The 25258-nt window shown below is 36.2% G+C and overlaps 1 protein-coding gene across 1 annotated transcript; it reads right to left on the reverse strand.

Annotated features, from left to right (window-relative positions):
* Nucleotides 1-3606: 3606 nt before the first annotated feature.
* On the reverse strand, nt 3607-22836 carry LOC120122408 (protein ACTIVITY OF BC1 COMPLEX KINASE 8, chloroplastic-like). The gene is made up of 21 exons (XM_039141526.1): nt 22330-22836; nt 21549-21684; nt 11590-11756; nt 11223-11343; nt 9873-9973; nt 9503-9601; nt 8289-8399; nt 8108-8187; nt 7833-7902; nt 7217-7290; nt 7034-7103; nt 6853-6941; nt 6400-6524; nt 5756-5836; nt 5612-5672; nt 5446-5500; nt 5260-5358; nt 5080-5169; nt 4391-4450; nt 4172-4295; nt 3607-4055 (listed from the first exon to the last, which is right to left on the reverse strand). The coding sequence occupies exons 1-20, from the start codon at nt 22834-22836 to the stop codon at nt 4179-4181; spliced, it is 2313 nt and encodes a 770-aa protein (XP_038997457.1). The 3' UTR covers nt 3607-4055; nt 4172-4178.
* Nucleotides 22837-25258: the final 2422 nt, after the last annotated feature.

Below are 25258 nucleotides of genomic sequence, written 5' to 3' on the forward strand. Positions count from 1 at the left end.
ATATTTTATCTCATAACCATGTATTCACATAGTCTTATATTTCATTATCATATGACTTATATTTGTTCTCCTATGACTCTTCATAAACATATATTTCCATTTCCATACATCTCTTGACTTATCTTCTATATTCCTATAATTTCATAATTTATTTTATATTATCTCATTAACACTTAATAGTGTTTTTACATAAACCACATAGCACATACAAAAACATATCAATTCATATAATCAAACATACATACATTTCATATTGTTAAAATGCTTATAATCAAGACTTAATGAGCTATTACTATAGGAAATAGACTTAACACAAGTCCAATTTCCATATAATCTTATAAAAATAAGATGCATTCACCTTGGCCTCACTAAGTTCCAATCCACTTTTATGATTCCCTCTCTTTCGATCAAATCTTAACTCGATAATCGTTCCGGAACTTGTTCATGTTCAATATCTACATAATCATACATTGATACATATCAGTATCCCATTGATGTACTCTAATCTATCATTTCTTAGACCAAAAGAAATGTCTATTTCAATTTTGCCATTGAAGTGCATCGATGCATTCTACAGTGTATCGATGCATCCCTTAATATGTGCATCGATGCACTACCCATACATCGATACACAAATCACCTTCGATGTTTTCATTTTAAGGGAGTACATCGATGCACTCCTTATGCATCGATGCACTAATTTCATTCGATGTTTCTTCTTTAAAGAGTGCATCGATACACATTGAATGTGCATCGATACACCTTGCCCAGAATTTGCATTTTAAGCCCGAAAACCATCAACTCTTCACTCAATTCTTCTATTTTAAGCCCCTATCATGTCATTAACTCAACTACCATTACTTAAGCCAACTTATATCCATATAAACCATCTTTATCTTCCATATTTCATCATGATTCTTAAAATTTAAGAATCTTACTAAACTTTCAACTTTGTTATTAATCCTTTTTAACTTCATAAATCTATTATTCTTATTGATGGCAAGTCAAATTTAACTTTCAATTCTTATTATAAATTTTATTTCAATATTTCACTCAAGAACTCCAAATCTTTAATCTTCCCTAACTCCTTTATATTTTGATTTTAAGATAACTTAAGCTTTCCTTAAGCTTAGTTATCATCTAATGATCATAACCCAACCTTAAATTTAACCAGAAATTATCTAAATAGAAGACTCACCTTTGGTTCAAGCCTTCACATATGAAGAAGGAAAAAGAGAAGAGAACTCTGGAACCTTTTCTCTCTTCCTACATGGTTTCCTTATCTTATAAGGGAAAATAAAAATCTTCTTTGTCAAATAACCATTTTACCCTTTACTTCATTTAATAATTACCATAACTTTTATGATTTATTTCCAAATAAATCATTGAACTAATCCATGGTTCTACTATAGTCATCAAATTCTGAAACTTTACAATTTGATCACTAACCCGATATTGAGGATGTTACAAAGTCGAACCACTATAAATTGCTATGCAAATTACTTTCAATTTCCTGCAAAAGCTTCCACCAAATTTTTAATTGCCAATTCACCCCCTCTTGGCCTATTCCGTAGATCGATTAACTCAACAGAAAACTTTAAATATATGAATTTACCTTGCGGCGGGAGGAAACTCCATAGGAGCGGATGTAATAGGAGTCATAAACGGGAGACGATACCACGCCCATGATTGGAGCAAAACTAAACAACCCGCTACATCCGTTTTTTCCTCCAACGATTACAGTCGCCTTACATAGTTCACGATACAAAAATTCCAAAATTGAAGAACCCCAACTATATTGGCGACATACAACAAAATCCTCCATTATCGGAAGATATCGGGTGTGCACCAAATTGCCCGATTTTTCTGATAGCAAGATCCCTCCAATCAACGTCAAAATATATACTCGAGTTGCATATATCACCTCTTGATCTGTTGATTGTTTATCTACTCTAAATTCTCTTTCCAACCAAGTCATCCGTACCCACAACCCATCAATGACATCGGTTGGAGTCTCCTTTCCCAATAAATTAGAAATAACATGATTACCTTATAAGTGTTGCAAAGCACCAATGGCATACCATTAATCGGAAAGCCAAGTTGATATGCGACGTCTTCCAAAGTTATCGTCACATCACCACAAGGTAAATGAAACGTATGCGTTTCGGGCCTCCATCGCTCAATCAACGTCGATATCAGTATCGACGTCACCTTAAATCCGTGAAGAAACATCAATCCATATAATCCGGATTGTGAAAGATATATCACCATCCGCTGATATGGCTCTTCATTCGTCATTCCTCGATGATGAATGGTTCGTTCTTCTCGCTACAATTTAAAAATTAATTATTTAATACAATTACATAAAATAATTATTATTAATATTATAATTTTGTCAAAACTAAAATAAAATAAAACAAATTAAACTTACTGTTGTCAACTTGATCGACGAAATATGAACTTCATCAAGACATAACATTTCATCTCTTGATGCCATTTCAACACAAATTCTTCAAAACAAAACTTTTTGCTCTCAGTAGAATGTTTGATTACAAGTGAAAAATCTATCAAACACAAACCTCTATTTATACTACCCTACCCAATGACTAGTTTTTTCAAACAGAAAATAGTCGTTGGAACTCGTCACACCGGCGTGACGAGTTCCATTGAAATTTAAAAAAAAATCGTCCGTCAAGCCAACGGTCAAAAATTTGAAAATTATACCTATTGGAACTCATCACGCTGGCGTGACGAGTTCCATTGAGATAAAATATTATTATTTTTTTATTTTTCTTTTAAAAATTTACCCAAAAATATTATTTTTTAATTTCGGGTGTGAGGCCCACCTGACACGGCCCATTAAAAATAATATCTCATGGAATTCGTCATGCCGGCATAAAGAGTTCCATGGGAACTGTTCAAATTGCCGTAGATCCCAAATTAATTGTTTGAGTGCCCTAATAGGCTAATTAAATTAGCGGGTTGCCCTAATGGGCCAATTTGGCCCAATAAAATATGAAGTTGGGCCTCTTCCATTGACATTGGCTTTTGTAATCCTTCTCTAAAGAAAATGAAATGGTGGCCTAAAATTGGGGAAGTTTCTTCCATTGTTGTTGCCGTTCTTCCCTTCCTCTTATAATTTCACTTTCATGTCTGAAAAGTTATGACAAACTGTAGTCTCATTTAGGGTTCAAATTCAACAGACCATATAGTCAATTTTCACAAATGGAGAAATGGAAAGCAAGTGTTAATTAATTAGGTCAAATGTGAAGAGTTAGTGGATGGCTATCTGCTTTACAATATTGGAGTTGAATGATTATAAAAGATACATTAAGTGACTGACAGCTATTGAATAGCTTTCAATTCATCTCCAATATAAACCTCTTTTTCAAACGTTGGGAGTTGTCTTTTATCATTTCATACCCTTTCAAGTAACAACCGAGTGCATGCAATTGCCAACTCAACTCATGGACCACTTCACCCATTTTGTTCTTTCGAAAAAAACAATGTAACAAATATGATTACACATTCAAAAATGAGTTGAGTTGCGTTTGTATTTACACGATTGACCAATTAAAAATAACCACATATATGCATATACCAATTGTAATCGTACACGTGGTATGTAACTTACAAATTACACAATGTTTTCACGTATGTTAAATATTATACACAGCTTATAAGTTATAGGCAAGCCCCCTGTTTAAATTATGGCAGGGAGCTGCATTATGCTATGCCTAAAAGACTTACTACTACATGAAAATCAGGCCAGCCGAAGATTACAGTAAAAAATTACAAACTCAAGAACTGGGAAACTTGACCATAACTAGGATTTTAGCTACAACATCATCAAGATTTTTGTGAGCTTTTGACTAAGGCCATCCCATAAGTTCATAGCTGTTAAATCTCTGTCTAAATTCACCACGATTGAAGGCTTTCATTTCTGTTAAACTAAAAAAGAAAGCAAAAATGTAGCATATTTTTGCCTCTCACTTTGTTTCTGTGGCCGGAATTTGATTTATCGACAAAGCTTGGTTTGAGTTTAATCTTAAAATCTGCAAAGAAAAAGTTCGAAGTTCGGATATTATTCGGTTTCCCACGATGACCATAAAAGCCAAGGAAGAGCTTAAAACAAGATGCAGAAAGTGGAAAAGAAATCAGATTTGCTCACCTGTTACTCAAGCAGTGCCAGTTATCAACTTTTCTCGCTGGTCAAGTTTTTTCACCTTAATTATACCGATTAGAACTTGAAAGCTGAAAAATGCACAAATGGTATATGCAGCAACTGCTGGCACCTAAAATGATAACCATAAGAACAAATTATTACAGAGTTAACAAGACTGAGGGTTGGATTAATATACATAGATTCATATTAAAGTAGAGAGCTTACTCTAATGGAATTGAGATACAAAATTGTTGCTAGGTTGATCAGGCTTCCAGCAGCTACTGCCTGTTTATAGGTAAAAGGAACATTGTCACCAAGGAAAATATCTAGTTCTGAAAAATATTCCGAATGTTTTCCATAATGTAGAATATATTCAAAGGTTACCAAGAATGTATATGAAAATAATGAATGGAAAAAAGAAATTCAATGAGTAATAAAAACCCTTCAATTCTAGTAATATCTGAAATACATTATATTTCCTCCATTTTAAGTTTCTTGAAGTTGGATTTTCACTGTTTCCATAAAAACCACTACAACAATTACATGAAAAGCAAGCACATCATTCAACTCATGAACATCATTGCCACAAATCCCATCACTTTCGAAGTTCTCCCAAATGCCCCATTGAAATATAATGCCAAGGGAATATAAGTACAGAAGGGGTCATGCTGGGCCTACATCCCTAGCTAACAAGTTGCCAACCTATGGAAGGATGCATATAAGAGAACTTAGCCCTAAACCCCAAAAACCAAGAAACTTTCGGCATCCACTTGGAAATGTGGGTAAGCTAATAATTCAACAGTGCAAAATGATGTTTAAAGGAATTTTAAATGGTTTCATAGTTAAGAACATATCCCACACTATGAAATTAGACAAAAAATGAACACATAATATATATATATAAATTAACTCACACTTCCTACTGTCTTCTGAACAGCAGCAACACGTTGGAAAGCCCTTTCAGCCTCCAAAGTTCGTACTCTAAGCTTCAGATCACCTTGTTCCTGTAAAATGCAGATTTTTGCAACATCAATTTAACACAGCAACTACTTTCACCTTGCAAACAAAATTATAGAAGGAATCTCGAACCCTACCAATCTTTGGATGGTTTCAGCAAGCTTCTCAACTCTATCTGCCTGTCTAAATAAGTTGTAGACCGCACGAGACTGTCTGTCCCATCTCTTTCTGAAGTCCTGAAGTATTTATATAGGACATCATGAAAATGGAACTGTAGCATGAAAAATACGACTCAAAACTAGAATCAAAGATTAGAATATTGCCTTCAAGACAACTTCAACTCCAGCTTCACGAAATCTTAACAACTCCAGTGCATAGCTAGAACCAATAAAATGCAAGACAATCAGATATACACACAAAATGAATGACTAATCCTTAAAACGGTAAGTGAAAATTATTAGGATCTTAACGAGATAAAACCACACTCACGGTTTTGCAATCTCAGTTATGTCAAACTGAGGATCAAGGCCCTTCCCAATGCCATCTAATACTGCAGATGAAATAATATATTGTGCTGAAGTTCTTGTTCAATACAGCACAAATATAAATGAAGCCACCAGGTTAATGTATTACCTGAAAATGATCTGACAACAAATGTGAATGTGGCAGGGAATCGGAAGGGTTGATCTGCTGCAATGGCTAATAAATCTTCCCCTGTTCAGGTAATGGAACATTCATGAGAAGCAGAAACCTGCTATTTTTAGAGAAAAAATGAAAGGGTAAACAGCTGAATATCAACTCAAAGGAAAAAACCATTCCAGCTTAAAAGAGGAAGGTCCTTCTAAGGTCTATCAACTGAACCTAATATAAAAGAAGACAACTCAAGTTTTCAAGAGCTTTCAGTACCAAACCACGTGTAATGTGTACAAGATGGACACGATGTTCTTGTTAAGAGGAGAAAAAAGGTCAGACCTTGCAAGTGAGGCAATCTTTATAACACCGATTTTTTTATCTAAACCGATCTGCTAATAAAGAAGCTGACATTATCTTCTTCCTCTGATTGCTTGTATATGTATTTCCATGTATTATAAAGTCAAATAACTTGCAAAACGAATTAGCTTAATGATGCCTCATAGTCTTCCCCACTGAAGTTATGAAATGTCTCATATCCTCTTTTCCGAGTTAGTGGGCTCAATATTAAATCCTTTCCGATTTCATTCAAGTGCGTAAAACCTTAGTTTACATTTAGGGGGGAAAAAGAGCACCAAATGTATTACCAATTGCAGCCAGACGTTCCTTTTTTTTCTCCATCTTTTCCTCCTTCGTCAATGGTTTCTTAAATCCAAGTTCTGTTCTAGCCATTTCTTTCTCCCTTCTTTGAGCAGCAAGACGCTCTCCAAAACTGAAATAATTGAATTTATGTACTTCACATTCAACAAAATATTAGATGAAAGAGACAACTCTAATACACATCACTTTTGCCAATCATGCCTTTTGTTTATCCAGTTAAAAAAATGGTTTACACTGACTTCTAAACTCATGTTCAACAGGCAAAGAGCATATCCAATTGCTAATTTTGCAGAGAAAATGAAGTACTTTTCTTTCCAGTTTCGGACAAGCATACAAAAGCATGTTTTAAAGTTTATGCCAAGAACCTCCTATTAGACAAAATGAACTTTAGGATGCCCTGCAAAGTTAAAATCATAGGATTTTTCTCTTCTTTAATCCACCTGTTAAGGAAGAATTGTGCCGTCCGTCTGACAGCTGTCATATCTCCAGTAGGCACAAGAACACCCATCTGAACCATTGCTTGAAGGACCTATTGAGGTTGACTCAATCAATGACAGAATATAACAATGGAAATCCACAAACTAAGGCATGATACGGCTGTTTCTTAAAGATACAATTTACCTTATCAGGATCCTTCTCATAAACTCCATAGAATGCTTCCAACAAACCTTCTCTGATGTTTGAACTGATACTGCAAGGTGCCAAAAACAGAATATTTATGCCAGGAGAAATCATCAATCATACTGAAAAGCTTTCTATCCAAAATGCTTATTGCAAATAGCCAAAACTAGCATAGGAAATTACCTTCCCATCATGCCAAAGTCATAGATGATCAACCGTCCACCGTTAACATCATCAACAGCAATATTTCCTGGATGCTACAAAAAAAAACGTAAGAAGGCTCTTGTTAGATAGACCTGAGGGCTTGTATTGCATTAAAAAATCATGGAACTAGAGGAATACAGCTTATGTATCTCTACTACAGCTATTGGTCTTGAGACCTAGAAAAGGTATTGTGAATAGGCTACGAGAAGTCTCCCAATTATTGGAATATACTAATAGGATACAACATTTTATTTTTCTTGAAAATTTCTTATATCAGTGATTCGGGTTTATAGTTGTACCATAAATCTTTTCTTACCTAGTAAAAGAAAATTTATGCACGGAGGAACTCACTAAGTTGATTTTGTAATCTGTGCAAATAATTAAATAAACAGGTAACAGACAATTGATACTGCACATTTTAGATCCAAAAAGAAATACTAGGCATACAAAACGAAAAGCAAAGCATTCCTTTGAAACAACAGCATGAAATGATATATATGCTACTATTTTAAGTGCAAACATGATAAGCAACTCATTCCCCATCATCAAACATTTCCACATAAATCAGGCGATTTGTGTAAGCCCGAAAACTTACTGGGTCAGCATGGAAAAAACCATGAGACAGAACTTGTTCCAAGTAAGATTCAACAGCATATCTGCCCAACCTGCATCACATATAAAATGTAATAATTGTCAAGAGCAAGAAGGGTAAGACAGGAACATAATAAATTGTAATCACTTGTTTATATGTAAGAGAAACAAGCAATGCATGGAATATGGTTTTCTCTAGGGAAATTTAGGGCTGAGCAACGAAGCCGAGAAAACCCATCCGAACCGAGCTATGCAGTTCAGACCGGAAATTAGCAAAACCTTTTCCTATCAACTCCCAACTGATCTAAAGCCTGAATCTTGTTTATTTTGATCCCGGGAACATATTCCATTGTCAGGACCTACAAAGATTACCAGATAAAATTAACATTTATGAGTGTAAATCCAGAAGACTTACCAACTCTTTTATATATATAAAGACATAAATTCAAAAAAGTCATACCTGCAGTGTGGTGTATTCCCAGTATATTGATGGAACTTTCACATAATCCATGTCTTTGAAATTACTGGCAAATAATTCTGCATTGGCAGCTTCCTTTGTGTAATCAATTTCCTGAAAAATTGAATACATATATATTGTAGTTAATATGAATGAAAATAGTTGCAAAATTCGCAGGAAGAAGATAGAAACTCAAACTAGGTAAGATTATGGATTTAACCTGAGGTCAAGATGATAAAATAATTAAATAGTTTGCTTATATGTTGCTTTTTAATTACAGAATTAAATGGGAATCCAAATTCCAAAATGCATTCTCAGTTCCTTGTTGATATTTTACATTTTTACATACATAGACCTTTGAAAAAAATTCTCAAAAAGTACAGATTTCAAAGGTAACCATGATCAACTAATGCTCTTCCTACTTATTATTACCATCTCTAAATTAGCATTTTCCCTAGAAATCTAAGTACTATTCATGATATCTGTTGTGTTTATCAACAATACCTTCCCTTATTGCAGGCTCAAAGACATAGCACAAATCCTTTCTCTTAGTGCCCAATATTTCAAACTTCATCCAAGACTTCTCCCTTTAAATGAAGTCTATTGCATAAGGCTAGAAGGTTTGGTGATGACACTGAACCCAGATAAACTACCAGCAATTATGCCTTCACTTGTAAAGAAATCCTGACCCTTCCCTCACCTTTGTTGCATGAGTAAGATTTCCAATCATTATTTTTCATTCTTATTCCTGACAAATCCTTTATTTATTTTATCTAAAAATAAGCACTCAATTCTTACCTTGTTGCTGATGAAGATTCATAAACAGTTTAAAATTTAATTTACACTTACTTTTTTTAGTTCAAGTAATTTTTGGATGATGAACTATTGATATTCTGGCTCTATTGATTCTTTCTGTGTTTTCATCCGCAGTCCTTCCAATTCTCCATATATTTCTTCCGTTTATGAGGTTTTCCTTCTGATTCCCCTTATCTATTTAGTTTCCCTACTTGATTCTCCTCACTTCCTTTTAGTCTCTTCCTAGTTTATTATTTTAATTTCATCCAGTCTGGTAACATTGGGATCATTATAGCATTAGTTATTAAGAAGCAATAAGGAAATTGCTTAGAACTTAAAATAAAGAACCTTCATGCATAAACTTGATGTGAAATATTAGCAATTGAAAATTGCAGGCAATCTGGCTTAGTGTAACGGACTACCTGATACAACACACTTGCACATTCATCATAAATTGCAACCCAGTCTCGCTTAGCCCCATCTGACTTTGGGTCAATCTTTTGAAGATATTCAGCTATTACCTGAGGCCCAACCAAACAAGAGTTGGAATCTTCAACTCCAAAAGTGCCTTTTAAGATTATCTTAATAGAAAAAGCAGCAGCTTCTTATTACTAAATAAAGGTGATAGCATAACTACCATAATTAATTACAAATCACGTTTGCCAAGCAAAGTGTAAAGTGGAAACATATTAGAAGTCACAAAAGCTAGGAAACCATAGGCATGATGAAATCAAGATAAGAATATAACATTGATCAGTGGTACACAGAAATTCAAAAATTAGTAAAACTAACCCTCAGGTTTTTAAGATCAACATCAAAGAGACTCTTTAGACCAGGTCTTTGTACTTTGATAACAACCTCTTGGCCCTTTAATTTTGCCCGATGGACTTGACCTGCAAAAGGTAAATCATATCTGTCAATTCGGTTTTATCAACTAACAGACTACTATGGATTTAAATTTAATACACTAATAATGTATAGATCTATACATGCCAGTGAACACGTGATGCCACCAGTTAAAAGATAAAATATTTTATTTATACAGATTACAGAGTATGATTTGGTTCACTTTATTAATGACATGTCATTATACAGTTCAATATCAGTGTATCGGCGCCCAACTTTTCTCCTGTGCAAGTTATCTTACTCCTTTATTGTTTAACCATGCTGATTACCATCTTTCTTCTCTTTTTTCTTGAGTATGCTAAATATTAGCAAACTCATTGAAATTAAGTATTTTAATTTTACAGCATAAAATGTAACAACATAATGTGATGACAATTGACATGAAAGTTGACTCTTTTTATATAGTTAAATAGAGTGGCTTGGTGAAGCCTTAACATATATAGGCACTTAATATGTTATGGATGAGTACATTATGATAAGTGGATGACCAACATAAAACAAACAAACAAACAAGTCTTTTCCAACTATGTAGGTCAGTTATACGGGCCATATTCTGTTATTGTGCATAATTTAAGACACATCCTTACGTAAGCAGTAGAAAACTTGGGTTATTTTTTATTCATTTAATTGAATTATTACTATTGAGGGAAAAAGTGAAAGTCAAACTTCTATTAGTGCTAATGGATAATACCAATCTACATTTCTCCCATCTCATTTTATGCGTTTTAATTATTATAAAGTTATTCATTCATTCATACATATAATTAAATAGGCATTAGATGCTACATGAATGTGTTAATAAAGCAATAGAATAGTAACAGTTTTTGATAATTATCATACGAAGCCAATAGTTCAACATATTTCTTTCAAGCAAGCTAGGTCTGGAATAATCTTTAGTGGATTTCTTATTTACATGTTATTTTAGTCAAACTATTAATTAGTTGGAATTTTATTTACAAGTGAATGAAAGAAAACAGAAAGAACAAATGAAGAAAACATTTTTTATGAATATATAAAATTGGCATTAAATGCAGCCAAACTTTGAAAAGACTTACTCAAAATCAGAAATGAATGCATATGAATTGGGGGCTTACATGTGAGTATATAATTTGGAAATTGGCAATGTTCGCAGTAACCACACTATAATATATCTTTTACCACTTGATCTTATGTAATGTTTATTCAGTGATGGGGAAAAACAATTCAATTAGAAGAATGTGATGTCATGAAAATTACCAAGACTAGCAGCAGCAATGGGTTCATAGTCAAACCGATCAAAGATATCACCTACAGGGGCTCCAAGCTCTTCTTCAATAATAGATACTGCAGTCTCTGATGGAAAAGGTGGAACTTGATCCTGCATGTGAATAGAATTAAATGTCACCTACAAAATTTTAAATTCAGAAATCATCTGGCTAGAAAATTCTCTCTTGCAGAATGAAGTGCGTCTTAAGTACTAGAAAACCATGATATGAGTTGGAGCACAGAATTATTACATTTTTTTCTTGATCTGTCCCTGAATAGATTCATCTACATGTAGAACTAGCATTCGCAATTAAAAATATTCAACCTAAAAGTAACTTAAAAGAAAAAGAACTTCAACCTGTAGCTCTGACAACTGATCAACATATTCTTGAGCAAGAATGTCCACTCTTGTGGAGAACTGCTGGCCAATTTTGATGAAAGTAGGACCCAGTCTCAAGATACTTTCTTTTAACCATTTTGCCAGGGCCTTCCGCCTTATCACTTTCTTTTCCCCAGTCATTCCTCCTGCATGAATGAAACCTTAAAACAAGATATATAATGCCAACAAACTTTCCATAAATTTATTCTTAAAGCGAAAATGAGTGAGAGAGGTAGAGGCGTAGAGAGAGAAATTGAAAGGTCAGTCCTTTTCCGGCAAGGTTTGGACAGCTTTCTTTGATAATCTAAGCAAGAGAGTTTCAAGACGAGCGTTAAGGGAATTGTTCCTCTTTCAGGGTCATGTAGTGAGAGTCTTCATTCCAAGCGAAATGAATAAACCAAAATACAAATCCTCCACTTTCGCTTTTGTGCAGTTTGGCAATGATGAGGAAGGTTATCGAGAATGTAAACGGATCGTGGATAGATGGGAGGAAAGTATCAGTAGGAGTCGCAAAATATCAAAAAGCTCGATCAAGGACAGAGGGGTCAAAACGAATATTGATTGATGCTTCAAGGCCAAATATAGATGACAGAACAAAGCTAAAGGAGAAAGCTGAGCTTCCGAGGAGCATAAGGGATGATAGATCCTATAAGGATGCTTTGTTGACGTACAAAAGGCAGAGGAGTGATTTGGAATACAGGGAGAATAGGAATGACAGTATAAACAGGGCAAAAGGAAAGAGGAACGTTTGGGAGATGCATATCCCTTCTGAAAGTTCAAGCTAGATGAAACGGTCATTACTGGGGAATTGTCAAACATTCTTTTGAGCTAGAGTTGGTACAGAAGGCTCTGGCTAATGAGGGTTATGAAGTTCAGATTGCTAGTTGGGATACGTTTGGAATTCCTGCATCGTCACTTTCAAATCGAACAAAGAGATGACGAGGCATGGATGAATAAGAGTGAGGAGTTATGGTTCTGGTTCGACCGGTTGGCACCTTTGCTGAATGAGGTCGGTGTTCCAATGGCTTATTGCCTGGTCGAGTTATATAGTGTCCCTCTTTTATGCTGGCAAGACTCTTTTCTAGAAAGGCTAGCTGGGAGGTGGGAGAAGGTAGAATGCATTCAAGATTCGACACAAAATAGGGAGCACCTCTAGACGGCGAGAATTCTGGTTAAGGTGGCGAGTCGTTCGTCGTCCCGAAGGTGATCAATGTAGGGTCGCACGGAAGGTCCTTCAAGGGTGAGCATTAAGTTGGGATCGGTGTCTAATATTTCGAGCATTTTTCTAAGCAAAACGCCGGAGAAAGATTCTGATGATCAAGCCATTGAGGAAGCGTCGGAGGAGGAGGAAGCTGACATTCGAAAGAGATCTGACGATGAAGGTTCTGAACAGTCAATCGAGGATGAACGACAAAAGGTGGACACGTGGATTGAACAGAGAGTTTCTTCCCGGTTGGTTGGAGTTGGTGGGGGACAACAGTCTTCAATGAGAAACATGGATGGGGAACACATTAATAACGGGGGTGTCAGATTTCCTCGTTTTTGGGAGAAACAATGTTGGGGAGTATGCGAGGATAGGAATCAGGAATATGGATTATTCAGATATTAGCACTCAGGCCCAATCAGTGGGAAACAGTGAGACCGATTCCCTTGTCTTAAAGATTATTCCTTCTGGACCAGCAATTAATTTAAATGGGTTTGGGCTTGTGGGTTAGAAAAAGAATCTGGTTTGTCTAATAATACAGGGGATCCAGCAGCGGATTTAGCAAAGGTTGGAACTGTTGAAGGTTTTACTGAGAATCGATCAAGGGGAAGATCGCCATACCTTTCAACAAGTACATTATCCATCAAGCGTGCCCCGAATGGGAGGAGGATCGGCTGTTTTAACAGTCTATAGAAGGTCTAGGGAGAGGAAAATTTGGCTTCGAAAGGATCAAGGTACAATTTCTGAAACAGAGAGGGATATAGGCGAACAGAGGGAGATGGCACTAGTTTTATGTTCGAGTCAATCAGAAGACCCGGATGCAGCTATCACTAGAGAAGGTTATGTAGACACTTATTCTCAGGGACAAATAGAGTACCGAGGACATTTCTGTTTCAATGAAGGATGTCATTCGGAAGGTTGCAGTTCTGGCTTCATTAAGGAGAAAATTAATAAGAGATTTAAAAGATCTTTGATAAGGGATGCCTTAGATCAGGTTAGCATTTCTACAATCTCTTCCTCAGCTTTCTCGATGTTGTTGGAGGAAGCTCTGGCTACTTGGGAAATAAGCAAGTTGTTGGGTGTATCCTTCAAGCAAGGGAAGAAAGTCTTTCTGGAAAAAATTATGAATTTGGAGAAAGGCATAAGATTGGCTAGGTGAGGTGGCTGCCATTTTGGGGGATAGTTAGGTTCCTAGATTATTATATTAAGATGCCAATGTTAGCTATCGTTACATGGAATGTAAGGGGTTTGAGGTCTTTAATGCAGTTTATCCTCCCTCTAATTGTTGCACTGTGATGGAAAAACCTTGTGTTCTTATCACCCTCCAATCTCCATTTCAATCTAGACTTTTGCACCCAAATTGATTCTTCCTTCTTTTGTAGCTCCAATAAATCTCTCTTTACTTCAACAATAGAATTCACTGACACCAAGGAAGACCCATGTTGCAATTTCATTTCCATATCCTGGATCGTAGACTCCAACGTTCTGATTTTACCTGGTAATTAGAGATAACCCTTACCAGACCAATTTTTTGCCACATCCTTCACCCGGTTAAGTGTTTTAGAAATGGACATCAAGTTTTCCTGTGCACTCAGTTTGAGCAGCTCTTTTGTCAACAATTCGCTAAACCCTTCTTCCTCCAACATATAATTAAACAGTCTAAACGGCTTCGGCCCCCAATTACATTCCCTATTCTCCAGCAGAATAATGTTGTGATCAGAAATAGACCGAGGCTGCAAAGTTTGGCTGATCATTGGGAATTGCGAGAAAAAACTATGATCAACTAAAAACCGATCCAATCTCTCAAAAGTGGGAACTTCCCTATTATTACATCACGTGAACTGACCTCCCACTAAAGGCAAATCAATTAAATTTGCCTTATAAACAAAATCTCGAAAAGTATTCATCGAAACCAAATTCACAGCGCCACCCATTTTCTCTTCCTAAGTCAAAAGGGCATTGAAATCTCCACCTAAGCACACTGGACAATCAACCTGTTCCAGAAATGAAGTTAATTCTCTGAAAAACGGCTCTTTATCAGCCTCCACACTTGGACCATAGACATTTATGAAACAACAAATGTTTGGTATACCATCCATCCATCCCTTTAATGCCACAAATCTAGTCTGGATGACCTTTTCCTTAACCACAAATACCTTCCGATTCCACATTGTTATTAGTCCACCAGCCGAACCTAAAGCAGGCACAACAGCCAAACCATTAAGGATTTTCCCTCCCATTTTCCTTCCTAACATAGTACTAACAGCTTCTAATTTGGATTCTTGAAGAAATAAGATAGTCGGTTTTCTCTCCTCAACAAATATCCGAATAGCTCGAGCTTTAACCTTCCTACCCAGACCCCAAACATTCCAACACATAATGGACCATTCTACCGTCAAATTCATTTTATGACATAACCCCTGAACCAACTACCGCCCCCCAATCATCTCTATCCTTCACCAAAGGAGTAACTTTGGTCACGAATTCTTTTTCTCCTCCTTTAAACTTTACCCCCAACAAATTGGATACTTTCCAACACTCCATTGCTTCTGTCCTCCCCTGTTTCTCATCTCCTGCTCCAATAACATCATCCTTACCACCACAACTTTTAACATCCCACCTCCTAACATAAACTATGTTATGAAAGCCTCTATCAACATTACTAACCGACGCACTCCTCCCAGAAGGTCGTCGCTGGGACAATGGCACAAACCCATACTGCATACCATTTTCAACCTGTGTAGTTGATATTAAAGCTTCATTCTTATTCCCATTTTTATTTACTGTTGGACTACCCTGCTCAGGCCCATATACCTCCACCCTACCCATGCTGGAAATAAGCCCATCATCTTGGGCCACTTTATCTTTCCCCGAGATGTCTCCTTCTAAGCTAGCCACCTTTTTCCTCCCATCAGAAAAAGCCTCTGACACAGTCTGCTTGCTAGGACCTTCACCTAGTACTGTCCCCTCGGTACAAAGGTTAACATTTAAACTGTTATTGGCATCAGCGTTTTTTTTCAAATTTCCCTCGTTCATTGAACCACCCCCCTGTGAAGTACCTCGAACCCACTCTTCAGCCCTGTTCCTAGAGTCTGACATCTGCAGGAAATTCAACTACCCTTGCAGACCTCCTTGATCCTCCCCTTTGCTCCCATCCGCCGAAACCTCCTCCCAAGGATCCACTGTTCCTCCTTCAGAACCATCTTCATCAACCCCATCTTCAAGCTCAGGGAAGAAATCATCGTTGCTGTCTACCTTAATCTTGATAGTAAAGGACCTTCCATAAGTGTTAATGAAGACATGTGGAGGGATGTCAAATGGGCTTTCAACCCTTAATAACATCTGAGTCACCCTGCAATCAACTCTTTGAGCTGCCTGCTCTTGAATCTTCACTAATTTGCCCCATCTCGATGCCAAACTGGTAAAAAATGAAACTGACCAACAGTTTAATGGAACGCCCATCATGGATATTGCATAATAAGGTAATGGAACACCCTTCTCTTCTATCACAGACTCTAACCATTCAAACCAAAAGGACAAAGCCTCCCATTTATCTTCCATTGCTGCTTCTTTCTCCTCCACAGACTAGAATACTATCAAACATGCATTTTTCACATATCCCCATCTAACTACCTTGACATTGATTCCCTCTCTTCTCAATGCCCTTTGCACAAATTCAACCTCAAATATCGCTTTAACGATACCTGTTAAAGACGACCTCAACCATGATCTTTCCTCCATTGGAATGAAGAAATCCAAAGGCTTCTTCTCCTCTCTCTTGTCACCAAGGTTTCTGGATTGCTGACCCTCAACTTTTTTCAAATCTACTACCGTATCCTTATATGTTCTGCCATCATAGAACTTGTTCATCATCTCCTTCTTCCCTGCCTCAACCACTTGGCTAGATGCATTTTTCCTTTTCGATATCTCTACACCTACACCTCCAGCCTCTGCGACACTATTGCGCTTCAAGTTCCTTGGAAAACTACTCCTCTGATATTTCGCATGTGACACCAATATTCTCCTCCCATCAACGAGGAAGTTGTTCATCTTCTCCTTAGCATTAATCAAATCCTCCTTGCTCGCAAAGTGCACAAAGGCAAACATCTTGTCCTTATAGTTGGGTCTTCTATTAATAAACGGAATAAAAACTTTAATCACCTTACCATAAAGGCTAAAACGATCCCATAATACACTTCTATGCACTCTTCTACTAAGATTGTCAACGAATGCTACCCACGATCCACCTCCAGACACCACTCTATCTCCATCAGAAGACACAGTGCGATTCCGCTCCTCTCAATCTCGCCATACCTTATGGTGGTTCAAAGGCACTTTCTGTTCAACCCTTTAGGTTAGGATTCTAAGATTTTCTTATGTTTGTAGTTGGAGGAAGTCAAATACTCAAATTTGTTATCTGCAGTTGAATTCAATAGCTCATTTGTTTAGGAAGATAAGGCACTATTGTTCCAGCTTAACAACTTTCCTTGAAATCAATCAATCTCTACTTCTTAAGTCAGTTTCAGATCATAATGCCATTATCCTTGAAAATGGTGGAGTAAATTGGGGTAAAAGACCTTTCAAGTTGTTCAATTATTTAATTAATGAGGATGGTTTTAAGGAGTTGTTGTTATCGTCTATTAAAGATTGCAAGAAAAACCAGAAAAGAAAAGGAATTTTGAGTATTCTAAGAAGCACGAAAGTTGCCATTAAAAACTGGTCTGGAAATAGAGATCATTTTCCAGGTGCTGCGATTTTTGACATATAAGGAAAATTTTACAATTTAGAAAAGGGTTTATAGCAGAATCAAGATTCGAATGGAAGTGCTGCAAAATTGGTTTCTTTGAGGAAAGAATTATGGAGGCTTTATAAAATCGAGGAGCAAATCTGGTTCCAAAATTCTAGAGCGAAATGGGTGAAAGATGGAGATCGTAATTCAATATTCTTCCATACATGTGCTTCCATTAGGAAGAGGTTGAATTCCTTGAATGCTCTTAACGTCAAGGGTGAGATCATCAAAGACTCGACTCTCATCAAGGCAAGTGTCTAAGACCACTTTTTCGAAGTTTATAATTACCGATCAACCTTAGAAGTGGAAGATTTAAAGCTGAATTTTGCTAGAATTTCCTTGGAGCAATGCCTTCTTTTAGAAAAGGAGTTTTTGGAGGAAGAAATTTGGGATGCTTTAAACTCGCGTGATAGCAATAAAGCTCCAGGGCCTGATGGGTTGAATATGGGGTTTTTCAAAAGGTTTTGGTCCTTCCTAAAAGAAGATATTCTGAGATTTTTTCGCAAATTTTTCATGGGGAAAGATTGGGAGCACGGAATCAATCATACTTTCATAACTCTCATCTCGAAGGGTTCCAACATTGGTGGCTTAGAAGACTATAGACCTATCAGCTCGGTAGAAGGAATGTACAAGATTCTTTCGAAGTGTCTTTCGAGGAGAATGTGAAGTTGTATCAATGATATCATCAGTTATTCGCAATTTGCTTTTATTCCTGGTCGACAAATCCTGAATTGCTCTTTTATTGCTAATGAAGGAATTGACTATTGGGGGGAAAAAGGACTGAAGGATTGTGTGTTAAAGGTGGATTTCATGAAGGCTTACGACATGGTGGATTGGTCAATTCTCTTTAAAGTGATGGAGAAGATGGGTTTCGGGACCAAATGGTGCGGTTGGATAAGGAAATGTGTTACAACCGCTTCAGTGTCAATTTTGGTAAATGGGGTGCCTTCGAATGAATTTTCAATGGCAAAGGGTCTTGTTGTTCCCTTTCCCCACTACAATTTAACTTGATTGGGGAACTTCTTAACTTATTGCTTCTTAAGGTTGTTTCTTCGGGTTTGTTCTGTGGTTTGGTTATCGGTAAGAATGAAGATTCATTTAAGTTATCGCATTTGCAATTTGCAGATGATCTAATCATTTTCTATAATGCCTCAAAGATGCATATATCAAATGTAAAGAGATTATTACAAGTCTTTGAAGTCATGTCTGGTCTTCAACTGAACCTCAACAAAAGTAGATTATTTAGCATAAATACAAGTGAAGAGGAGGTAAAGGAGTGGGTGAGTGCTATTGGTTGCTCAGTTGGAAGATTCCCTTCAGATTACCTTGGGCTGCCACTTGGTGCAAACAGAAATTCAACATCCCTATGGGATCCGGTTGTCCAGAAATTTTACAAGAAGCTTGTCGGTTGGAAGGCAACAACCCTTTCTTTGGTAGGGAGATTGGTCTTGTTAAAGGCGGTATTGTGCTCGCTTCCTACTTATTATTTATCCTTATTAAAGATTCCTTCTTCTGTGAATAAAAAACTCAATTCCATTATGGTAAAGTTCTTATGGGGAGCAGGAATAGAGAAGAATAAGATTCTTTGGGTAAATTGGTCGACAGTGTGTAAAGCCAAAAATAATGGTGGTTTTGGGTGTTTTGGACCTCAATTTTATGAATAGAACTCTTATAGGAAAGTGGTCTTGGAGGTTCGCTAATGATAAAGAGTCCATATGGAGGAAGATGATTTGCAGCAAGTAAAATATTGACAAGAATTATTATTGTTCAATAGTAAGATTCCGGCTCAAGCTTCTTGATTGTGGAAATCGGTGGAGAATAATAATTTCAAAGAAGATTATTTTGGTTCCAAGTTTCGCAGCTTGTTTAAAGTACAAGTGGGCAATGGTGAGAACATTTGGTTTTGACATGACATTTCGGCATTAGATTCTCCTTTCAAAGTTGTTTTTCCTAGACTGTTTGTCCTATCTACAAATTAGAATGGTAAGTTAATAGAGTTTGGTGAGTATCAAACATCAGGTTGGTTTTTGCATGTAGAGATGAGGAGAAACTTGAGCGATTGGAAACTGGAATAGTAGTCTGATTTGTTGACTATCATCAATAAAATTCGTCTTTCGGAAGATTTGACGGATGATTTGATTTGGAAAGGAAATGGGGAGGTGCTTACTCTGTCACCTCTTGTGTGAAGTCGTGCTCATCTGGTTTGGATGTTGATCCTTTTTGGAAGAACAACCTATGGAGGGGGTTGGTGCCTCCAAGGGTGGAGTCTTTTATGTGGTAGGTTGTTCATCAGAAATTGGCAGTAAAGAATTACTAAAGAGAGGGGTTCTGGGGATTGTGGACGTTTTATGCCCATTTTGTAAGATGGAGAAGGAATCATCCTCACATTTATTCTTCACTTGCTCAGTTGCGCGGATTCTGTGGAATAGATTCCTGAAGTTTTGGAGAATCACTTCAGTTTTTCATGAAAATGCACAAAGTTTTCTTTTAGCTTGGGAAGATTTGGAGTCTCATTCAACTATTTGGTCCTTTATTCCGGGCATCGTTCTTTGGACAATTTGGAAATATAGAAATTCCATTGTGTTTGAAGGGGGAATATTAGATCAGGTTGAATTATTTTTCACGGTAAGATTTAGGCTTGCTTCTTGGTTCTTAGCTAAGTTCAATGATGTTTCCATTTCTAAAGACTCTCTCATTAGTGATCCCTCTCTTGGGGATTTCTGTTCGACTTCCAGAACTCTAATAGTTAATAAGTTGCCTTGGTCTCCTCCTCCCAAGGGCTTTCTAAAGTTGAATGTGGATGCAACATTCAATGGTGATTGGAAGAAAAGTGGAATAGCGGGATCTTAAGAGATGAAGATGGTTCGATGCAAGATTCTTTCCAAGAAGCTGCTGGCCCGGGTCCTCCTTCCTTTATGGAGCTCAAGGCAATTAAGAAAGGTTTAATTTTCTTCGAGGGCATTTAAGAAACGTTTGATTATCGAAAGTGATAGTAAGTTGTCAGTGGAGTGGGTAAAGAATATGGATAGATGTCCAAATGTGTATGTTACAATTGTTAAGGACATTGTTGATTGGTTAAGAGTTTTGGAGGGTTTAATTCATTGGGTAGCTAGGATAGCAAATATTGAGGCTGATGGTTTAGCAAAGTTTGGTATTGGCTAGTTTGGGTGTTTCTGTTTTGGTAATTTATCTATTTGGTTTTCGGGTTGTTCGTTGTAGGGGGGATGATTTTGGTTGTATTCAAAAATTATGTATTAAATCTTTTATTAATGAATTTTGAGGCACTCTTTTCCTCTTTCCGCTGATTAAGGACTACCTCTTGGTGCACCATTAATCATGAAGGGGGATTTTTAACGAGGTATCCTCTTCTTATAAAAAAAAGAGATATATAATGCCAACAACTAGGATATACAACAATATACTATATAAGACCACGGGATTTATTCAAGGACATTGCTCAAACCTTTACCACCCCTTACACTTCTATATTCAGCATTTGGAACTAGTTCAGAAATGAAAGAGGATGATGCTACACCCACTGTCTATGAAGACATTCAAGACAATATACAGAATAAAAAGGATCTCAGAAAATCTACTATCATTATAACATTGCTGGATCATATCAGTCATTTGAAACCAATTATTTTTGCAAACCAGCAATCTTCTTTTTATATGCAACTCGGGAATGATAATTATATTCAATAGCATCCCTTTATCTAATCAAACTTAAATTAGGGTTGCTAAAATGTAAAATAGTGAACTTATATCACATGTGATTCATTCTTTCCAAAATACCATTTCTGAAAATCACCCTTTTCATCAGATGTCATGGGCTCATGGCTCAAATTTGGGCTGTTCCAATTTTTGTAATCTATTTTCGTCCAAGTAAAACGATGAGAAAATTTTATTTTTACAGCAAAAGAAAGGGGGACAAATGTCACTGACCTCGATAGGAGAATTTCTGATTGTTCAACCATGCCTTAAATACAAAAGTTATAACAAATCCCCATATCTCCAAGGTCCTCTGTATTGTCGAGTAGGTTTTGAATCTACTCCAACGCCCCCCAGGAGCAACAGAAACCTGATAGATTTATTGCCGCAAGATTATTGTTAATACAAACTTGAAGGGACACACATACAGAAAGAAACATCCAGAAATACTTAGCTAGAAAAGAAACCAAAAAAGAGAGATGATTGTGACACTGAAAACAAATCAATGCAGTCGACTCAACATATACTACAGAAGTTACATAAATATCAAATGAACATCACAGAAATGAGTGAGAATGTACATCAAGGGAAAGGCACCCTGACACTATCTTCAACCTAGATTTTGTTTACTAATAGCTGTATATAGTCCTCTCCAACAATGAAATAAGATAATACATCAATCAAGGAGATCTACAACCAAAGTTTTAAAGCAGTCTTACAAACTCTGAACTAGTAGTACATTGGCTTACAAGCAAGCTAAAATTTCACCTCAAAGTTCAAATTCTATAAGCGCTGTATCTTGTTAAATAATACTACAAGCAACATTTATTTCCAAAAATTATTGGTTGTTAATTTTGTTAGTTCTTTTTTGCTCCTAAAATCAAAAGGCAAAGTGGTATTCCAATACAATTTTCATCAACTCAAAATAAGAATTGGAAATGTCGCATTTTGTAAAGAAAAAATTCATAATTTACTTCTATAAAACTACAATTTTCTAGAAATCAATCCCAAGTACCTCAACCTGGTCTTTAGTGCTCCGCTTGAACCAAGCGTCCTCTTTCCCAATCTCTTCTACTCTCTTTTTCCTCGCCTCCTCAGAAGCTGCATTTCCTCCTCCTCCTTCCACCTCCACCACTTTCACTTCAGCTGCGGCACCATTCCCGTTCCCATTCACATACTTGACCAAACTCCCATTGCTCTCAGTCTCCACCACTCCAAATCCACCGTTGATATATCCGTCAACCGATTCATTCTTATACTCGTACTTCGTAGCACTTCCATTGCCATTCAATTCAAACCTACCGTTGACTTCCTTGATAAATTCTTGCTCCCGATCCTCATAGGAAACTCCTTCCTCTTTAAGTGCTCGAATTCGAGAACGCAAAACGACACCGTTACTCAAATGGCTATTCAAAGAAACTCTGGATAGAGAAGAACGTGTAGAGAGATAAAACCGGTGCTTCGAAGTTGTTGACGTTGAGGAGAGAAAGTGAAGCTCTTGTAATGGTAGATATGATGCCATTAATGCAACCTAATTATCCTTTTTTCCCTGCGATAGAAAAACTTGAATCAAACCCTAACAAAACCCCCTAATTTTTCATCATTGTATCTTCTTCTTCCTAGGACGGTGAAGGTTTTTGTAGTGGGAGAGTGAAGGAGTGTAGAGAGAAAACAGACGGAAGAAGATGAAGTGAGGAGACGGAAAGACAATTTAAGGGAGAAAAGTGGTTGGAGGTTTGGAGGACACGTGGCAAGAGGAGGATATAGAATTTGGGGATTTCGAGAGTTGTGATTGGTGGAGAAGACAAAGCCTGGATTTAGATGCTGACGTGTTAATTATCATTTGTTTTTTTAATAGGTTAAAAACTCTGTACGAAAAAAATGGCGATTTGAACATTATTTAACTAAATATTTATATTTTTAGCACCGGTTGATATATATTTTTCGAAGTGACACTCTTTCGATTGAGCTGACGAAAGGCGCGTCCTCGGGGACGTGCTTTACCCGTATTTTCGCTGAGTTGGATGCCACGTGTGGAAGGCGTATCCCCGGGGACGAACCTTCACTGCCACGCTGGTATTTTGTTAATAATAAATATTTTATTTTTATTATTATTATAAATTAGTAATATATTATGTAAAGTGTTTCGATTATAATATAAGAATTATCAAATGTATTTTGTTAATGTGTGTTAAAGGTCGAGTGAATTATCTACATTAATATGATAGAACAATATATGAAAACCAGTTTTGATTTTATTGTAGTTATAGGAAAAATGTATGAAATTATAATATTACACATATGGTTATATTATTATTTTTGATTTTGATTATCGATCTATTAATTTTATCAGTTAATTATTTAAATGTTATCAATCTAGTCATCTCTTATCAATATTTAACGAAAATATTGATGCATAAATTAATAAATTAGTATAATTACATATTTAATCTTCAAGACTTACATATTTTATGAAATTAGTCTTATTGAAAATTTAATTTAATAAATTTAATCCTCCAATCAGAACATGAAATGTGTCATCGTATACATAAATTTTTTAATTTAATATTTTTCTCTACTTAGAAGGTGGAATTATTATTATATTTTAAAAAAATTTATAACTAATAATATTAATTATTATATTAAATAAATATATTGAAAATATTTATGTATTTAAAAGTTAAAAAAAATTATTTAGGTATACATACATTGACAAATTATATAAATGCAATAACATTAAATTATTAGAAACAAAAACATTCATTTAAATACAATATTAATTATATATGAGTTAAAGGTTATATGATGATAACAGAGCTGGATATTTTTTTCTATTGTACCCGATGTTTCTACAATGCCCACATCGTTTTTGTTCTGTTGACTTCTCCCGAATATCCATATCACAATGTATTCTAGTAGATTTTGGACGACTTGAGTCCCTCAATAGCAATGGATCTGGTACAATTGTAAGCCAAGTTTGAATCTCATTTGGGTCTCTTTCGTTTCCTATGGGCGGAAACTCAAATTCATATACCTTGAATACTTGTGAAAGTTGGTATACGGGATCAACATAATTTTTGTAGTCCAAATACAAATGTGAGCAAGCTGCAATGACATGAGAGCATGGATATTGAGACAGTTGACGTCTTTCTCGGCGCCTAGGAATGTTAACCCCTCGTGCTTCCGCCGAAAGTAGAAACGGCTTCCCACTTTCATTAAACCAGTCCATATAGTTATCCGTAACCATATGACCAGTTCCAGCGTAATATTGTCGAGGGGCCAACAGTGTATATCGGTTCTCTCAAAGCGCAATCCAATCTCTGTGTCTCACCACCCAGTCAACATCTTTCTTTCCTCGTTTATCTATGTTATGCACGTCGTCTAAATTCCTAGGTGCTCTAGGAATATATTGCATACAACCATACTGACGGAGCACGCAATCAACTGGATGCCACTCAATAATAGCATAACATATAAGAGGTATAATCGATATCCATACCTCTAATGACCCACTAAGGTGGGGTGGGATACAAGCCTTCACTTCATCGCTCGCATAACGTATCCACTGAAACTGAAATATAAATATACAATTCAAATAAATAAAATATTCTAATTATATCTAGCATTTTAAATTAAAATATTAATAATTAAACAAATTTAAAAAATACCTCAGACCCAGCTTTCGTATCAATAAGTAAACGAATTTCCTCTAACCCAGTAGGTATACTTTTATGGTTCTTTCTTTTCATCGACCACCTATGAAATATAATATAAACTAAATATCACCCTATTTAATTGAAAATATTTAAATCAAAATTTAGTTCGAAAATTACCTCAACAATAAGGGGAATACATATGGTTCATTCACGATCGGGCATAAGAAAGGCATGCGGAACCACGCCCATGATTGTAGAAGCAGGAGACATCCACCGATAGCAGTTTTC

This window comes from Hibiscus syriacus, unplaced genomic scaffold (assembly GCF_006381635.1).
Source record: "Hibiscus syriacus cultivar Baekdansim isolate YM2019G1 unplaced genomic scaffold, ASM638163v2 tig00110387_pilon, whole genome shotgun sequence".
In the NCBI taxonomy this organism is placed as follows: domain Eukaryota; kingdom Viridiplantae; phylum Streptophyta; class Magnoliopsida; order Malvales; family Malvaceae; genus Hibiscus; species Hibiscus syriacus.

What these genes read in the sequence shown, in the direction of transcription:
- LOC120122408 (XM_039141526.1), bottom strand. Translation starts at nt 22,836, where the DNA reads ATGGCATCATATCTACCATTACAAGAGCTTCACTTTCTCTCCTCAACG. An exon ending in GTGCAAGTGTGTTGTATCAG is followed by an intron (nt 8,400 to 9,502) that starts GTAGTCCGTTAC and finishes TCAATTTTTCAG; the next exon opens with GAAATTGATTACACAAAGGA. An exon ending in GAGTTGAAGTTGTCTTGAAG is followed by an intron (nt 5,359 to 5,445) that starts GCAATATTCTAA and finishes TAAATACTTCAG; the next exon opens with GACTTCAGAAAGAGATGGGA.